Genomic DNA, 6,028 nt, shown 5'->3' with positions numbered 1-6,028 from the left:
AGCAGAGGTGCAAAAGCAAATGATGGACTGATTGTTCCTGCCTGGGGAGGCCTGGGTGTCTCTGAGCCTTCCACTTTGCCCTGTGGCAGGAACAGCTGGATTGGAGCAGCCTGCCTTTGGCTGCAGTGCTTGAGAAGTGAAATCCATCCAGGATGGATGCAAGACAGGAGCAGACAGGATCCAATGCAAACGGGATGCATCAGAATGGGCCAGAACGTTATAGGGGGACTGGAGCACCTCCCCTATGGAGACAGGCTGAGCGAGTTGGGGCTGTTCAGCCAGGAGAAGAGAAGGTTGTGTGGAGACCTCACAGCCTGTTCAGGGAGCTGAAGGGGCTACAGGGAAGCTGGAGAGGGACCCCTCATCAGGAACTGCCAGCACAGGACAAGGTCACTGGCTACGCGCTTGGAGCATCCTGGGATAGTGAAGGTGTTCCTGCCATAGCAGGGGTTGAGACAGGATGAGCTTTGAGGTCTCTTCCAACCCAAACCATTCTGGGATTCTGTGATCTACTTTTCAAGTGTCTTTCTGGTATCACTGGGTGATCCTAAGGGCTCACAGAGACTAAGGAATCTCTTCTAGGCTGAAATTCAGTTGAGCCAGCCCAAACACCTTCCAGCTGATGATGATCAGCTGAAACATCTCCATGTCCTCAACCTATGGAATGAAGTGAAAGGAGATGAGCTTTGAGGCCCCTTCCCACCTAAACCAGTCTAGGATTCTCAAAATCCTCCTTGATTTGGGAGCACCAGCACACAGTGGGTGTTGGTGACAACAGGCCCAGCTTCATCATCATTGTCGGACATGGTCTGGGCTGTGCAGAGAGAATGGAACATCAGGCAAAAAAAATATTTATTCATAGCAATCACCACAAATTAACAAGCCTTACCTGCGTTTCTAAAGACTCCCACGATGCATGTGAAGGGACGAGGCTTGCTGCAGCTGCCAAGTTGGGAAAGGGCAGCAGTGAGGGCAGAAGGATCGGCCGAGCCCTCAGAGCACCAGGGGCAGGAACGGCCGAGCCCTTGGAGCAACGGGAACAGGAACGGGAACGTGAACGGCCAAGCCCTTAGAGCAATGGGAACGGGAATGGGAACAGGAACAGCCGAGCCCTCGGAGCAACGGGAACAGGAACGGGAACAGGAACAGCTGAGCCCTCAGAGCAACGGGAACGGGAACAGCTGAGCCCTCGGAGCAACGGGAACGGGAACGGCCAAGCCCTCGAAGCAACGAGAAAAGCAGACCGTGTGCAAGGTGTGTGCAAGGAGCTCAGGGCCTTGGCTCCTGGCTGGTGGCAGACACTGCTCCCATGTGGAATTGGGGCTGGATTAACCTTGCGCTGATGCTTTGGGCTTAGTGGAGCCCACAGCCCTGCCAGCCCAGCAGGTCCAGCACAGCTGCTCCCTCAGCCTCAGGGCTGTTTTGCAGCCCCCTCACAGAGAGCAGGGCTGCATCCAAATCACTCCAGCACTGCCCTGGCACACAGCAAGAGGGAGAGAAGCACTCCTGGTGGCCTTGGGAGCATTTTGCCTGAAGGTGTTGGGGAGATTTCTGTGTATATCAGAAGAGGCATGTCCAAGTTGTTATTGGCTGTGCTGGCCACTTGCCTCTGTCTTGCCCAGCTCTCAGCGCTGCTTTTCCCACCAGCAGCTTCCCAGTGTCTCACCCAGCAGCAAAGCTTAGAAGGCTTTGCATTTCTACATGGATAACCAACAAATCCCTGTGTTTGTCAGATGTTTCTCCCCAGTCTTTCCTTCTTTATCAACCTCTTTCTCTACTGAAACTTCAGCCATCTAGGAAGCAGGTGAAACCATCAGTTGTTACTTGGACTCTGTATTTTTACCCTTCTGTAAGCAAACGAAAATTGTGAAACCAGGAAAACTAACTGGGTTTAGATTTCTTTAGTAATCCAGCCACCTTCTCCACTCCCCGTGATGGGGTTTGGCAACCTGTTGCAAATGGGGCAAGAGTGTTTTAAGCAGCAGCTTGCAAGACTCTTTTGTGCCAGGGAATATTTGAGAATTCCTACTGCCCAAGGGGCTGGAATTTTGTGCTGGAACTCCAGGGTATCACTGAAGCAGTTTACCACTTTGGGAAGCAGCTTTTCCCTCATGAAGGCTCAGTCCTGGGGAGCATCAGACCCCTGGGCTGCTCCCCCAACACATCAGTGTGACATGTGGCTGTCCCCATCGCCTGGGGCTGCCAGTGCTCACCTCAGGCACCCTGCAATGCAGTAATCTTATTTTAATGAACATTAGGACATCACATCATCCATTTCCGCCCACTGCTGCTGTTTCACTGCACCTTTGGCCCAGAGGGATATAAGACAGTGAGAGTGTGGTTGGAAAGAGAGCCACAGCTGAGCGCTGCCTGGCTCTGGACAACCCACTAAAGCTGTTGGGCAGCTCTTTCCTTGTTGTTGGGGTGCTTGGAGTTAGCAGAGATGCTGAAAATAAGTGGTAAAGAGGGAAGACCTTACTCTATCCTGTTTAGAGGATGTGGTTTCATGGTTTTCTACCAAGCTGGAGTGTTATCTGCTTTGCGGGACTTGTCTCCTGACATAATGAAATCTGCACACAGGATCTATGGAGCATCTTCAGGATCTATTGTAGCTACAGCTGGATTGTGTGGATGTGATGTGGGTAAGGGATACAGATTTCTTTTTATTTTGTATCCATAGAGATGGAATACCTGGGAATATTGGAGTTCCAAATACTTTTGTTTCATTATCAATGGTTAATTCCTCAAATTTTTAAACTTTATTTCCTTCTTGAATAGCAGAAAATGTGTAAATTATGCAGCACATGGAAAACAGTCATTGCATCTTCTTAACGGGAATTCATGGCAAGCTTATTAATAAAAGAAAGAGAGGTGCTCTCCTTGATAAGGCATTTGAGACTGTTGCTAGATTCCCAAAAAAACAAGGAGAAAGAAGATACATTAGTAGGGCATAGATGCAGAACTAACAGGGGGAAATGTTCTACAAAGGCTTCCTGTCCATTTTCTACCATATGTCCAAAAAGTTTTAAGGTGTCTTATGCAGAAAATGGGGAGAAATGCAAAAAGAAAACAGAATACTTCTGCCTCATTCAATATTGAAAGTCCTTGGAAAGGTTGGGTCCACACCTGGGACCTTCAGCCATAATGAAAAAAACAAAATGGCACTAAATAAGCATTTAGCAGCTGGATAAAATACCCCATTCTCATGTGGAAGTGCAGCTCAAAATGGAAATAAATAACATTATAAGGGATGTAGAATGATTGCTTTGCTTTGCTTTGCTTTGCAGATGATGTGACTGAGTACTTCTTCAGCCGCTTCGAAATCTCTCTCTGGGGGCTTGTCCCTGGAGGACGGGTACTTAGAGCCTTAAGGGAGACCCTAGAGAAATTCCTGCCTCCAAATGCCCACGAGCTGGTGTCTGGAAAGCTGCACATTATCCTCACCCGCCTGCACGACTGGAGATGTGTGACAGTGTCCGAGTTTGCCTCGAAGGAGGAGCTGATTCAGGTGGGAGCAGCCGCAGCCGCCCGTGAGGGAGGAGCTGGGAGACATTTGCTGCCTGGCCATGTCCCACAGCACAAAAGCACAGAATGGTTTGGGTTGGATGGGACCTTAAAGCTCATCAAGATCCACCCTGTCATGGGCAGGGACACCTTCCACTGTCCCAGGCTGGTCTCAAGCCCCATCCTACCTGGCCTTGCATGCTTCCAGGATGCCCAGCTTCTCTGGGCAACCTGTGCAGGGCCTCAACAACCTCAAGGTAAAAAATATCTTCCCTATATCTCAATCTCCCCCCGTGTAGTTACAAACCATCAGCCCTTGTCTCATCCTAACAGGCCCTGGTCCATTCTAGTCCATGCCATGATTTCTGTCCTTGCCACCCTCTGCATCCTGACAAGCTGAAATGATTTTCAAAAATCAGCCCTTTTGATTACCGCCTCAATTATGCTGAACATGAAGAGAGCAATTTGAGGCATTTCACAGGTTCCCTTCCATCTTCTCTGCCCTGGCTGTGGGCATCTGACATGGACTGGTGCCCATTAGTCCGTGGTGCCCAATAACCCAGCTGGGGGACCCTGTTCTGGCACTCACAGATGAACCACCCCTCCCAAAGGTAACAGTTTTTGGGGATCTTCACTCATTTCTGTCCATCCTATCTCACCCACAGGCTGTGATTTGCAGTGTCTTCATTCCACTGTATTTTGGGATTTTCCCTCCAACGTTCCGTGGGGTGGTGAGTAGCTTTGTGGTCTGGAGACCCTGTCCCAGCTCAGGCCCAGGGCCCCTCCAGCCTCTCTCCTTTCTCCAGTGGTGGCATTCAGGACCTTTCTATCTGTGTTTGCCACCAACGTAGCTCAAGGCTGGGTTCCCCCAGTGTCTGCAGAGGGAAGAACAGGGCCCCACAATCTGATCTCACTGCAGACAGGACTGAGCTTCCTACAAGATTGTCCATCTACTCCTGCCCCCGGGGTTACCCCACATCTGTTCTGCTGCACTTTCCTCCCAGGTTCATTGCAGATTTCAGGGGGAAGGGAGTAGGGCAGGTTTGGACCTGGAGCATGGGAGCAGCAGGTGGGGCAGTTCCCTGGAAGAGGATCTGTGGAGCCCCAGAACCATGGTCTGCTGTGGGCCTGGCTGGGGAACAAGGCCCACGTTTGCCCATGTGAGCAGCACTGCTCTCCCTGCGAGGGGAAGGCTCAGGGCTCCCTGTTCTGTCTCCCAGCGCTACGTGGACGGGGAGCTGGCCATGTGGAGAGCCGACTTCGTGTCCCGCACCACCATCACCATCTCTGCCTTCGCCGGCGAATACGACATCTGCCCCAGGGATGGCCCCGCTGCCTTCCTGACCTTCCAGCTCTCTGACTGTATCTTACAGATCTCAAAAATGAACATCTGCCGCTTACAGCACATTTTTCAGGTTCCCACACATCAGGTGAGCAGCTCCTCCAGGAAGCCAGAGCCGTGAGGCCCCTGCAGCAGCCCAGCTGCACTGACTGCTGCCTCCCCTCACAGGTCATGGACCGCTTTTTTGTCCAGGGCTACCAGGACACGGTCTCCTTCCTAAAAAGACTGAGTAAGTGACTGGAAGTGTGGACACGTAGGTTGGGTGCTTCCCCTACATCCTTGGTTTGCTGACACACGGTAAGAGATGCTGCCCCAGAGTGACTGGGGCAGAGAAATGCCTGTATTCCTGGCACTGCCAGGATTCCTTGAGTCCTGGCCCCTCCTGAAGCTGCCTCCAGAGCCACACTCCCCTTTTCTCTGCCACACTGTACATGACAGAGCTTTCCCCAGGGAACACAGGTCCCAGGACCCCTAGGCACAAGCGCAGGCTCACGTGCCCTGCGTGGTGTTTGATAAGCCCCTGATGCACAGAGCACCAATGTTTGGTGATTCCCGAGCCCTGGGCTCATCAGTATCCCTGATTTGCCCTCAGCCCAGGTCTCGCCTCACACTGCTGCAGACCTGGCAGTTGAGCAACAAGCACTGAGAGCTGGAATCTCTTCCCACCAGGGGATTTCCAGGTGAATTACTTTGAGGGCTTCACACTTTCCTTGGCCAATGAATCAAATCAGAAAGGTGATGAGACCCTGCACCTGAAGCCACGACTGAGGCTTTTTCACTCCAGAGCCACCGATCATGAGGATGACAACAAAGAGAATCCAGGAATCCTCCAGGCAGCAGATAAGGAAGAATAGGAAGCCCCACAACACCTTCTCCACCCCCAGGAAGGTAAAGAACCAGCTCTTCCTTTACCCCATCCATTTTCAAGTGACACTTGCCCAGGGCTGTCAGTGCCCAAACAGGCTCTGGGACCGGTGAGAATGGACAGGGATGGGAGAAACTTCCCTCGCACCTCAGGGGTTACAAGTGAGGCCTCACACTGAGCCCTGCTCACTCTGCATTTGGGTGAGCACTGAGGACTTCATTGGTGGCTGGGTCAGAAGGGCTCCATGGACAAGGAGCTCCTTCCATGGAGAAGGCCATGTATTCACTCACCCAGTGAGGTAAGAACAGGTTCTGCCC

At 51.8% G+C, this 6,028-nt stretch overlaps 1 protein-coding gene across 1 annotated transcript; it reads left to right on the top strand.

Moving 5' to 3' along the window:
• The first annotated feature begins 204 nt into the window (after positions 1-204).
• Positions 205-5,700, top strand: LOC144247673 (omega-hydroxyceramide transacylase-like). The gene is made up of 6 exons (XM_077789014.1): positions 205-293; positions 2,581-2,642; positions 3,288-3,508; positions 4,725-4,934; positions 5,015-5,075; positions 5,516-5,700. Exons 1-6 carry the CDS (start codon positions 205-207, stop codon positions 5,698-5,700), a joined length of 828 nt encoding a protein of 275 aa, XP_077645140.1.
• Positions 5,701-6,028: the final 328 nt, after the last annotated feature.

Source organism: Lonchura striata, chromosome 26 (assembly GCF_050655825.1).
Source record: "Lonchura striata isolate lonStrDom1 chromosome 26, ASM5065582v1, whole genome shotgun sequence".
Classification (NCBI taxonomy): domain Eukaryota; kingdom Metazoa; phylum Chordata; class Aves; order Passeriformes; family Estrildidae; genus Lonchura; species Lonchura striata.
This window is presented reverse-complemented; position numbering and strand designations above follow the sequence as displayed.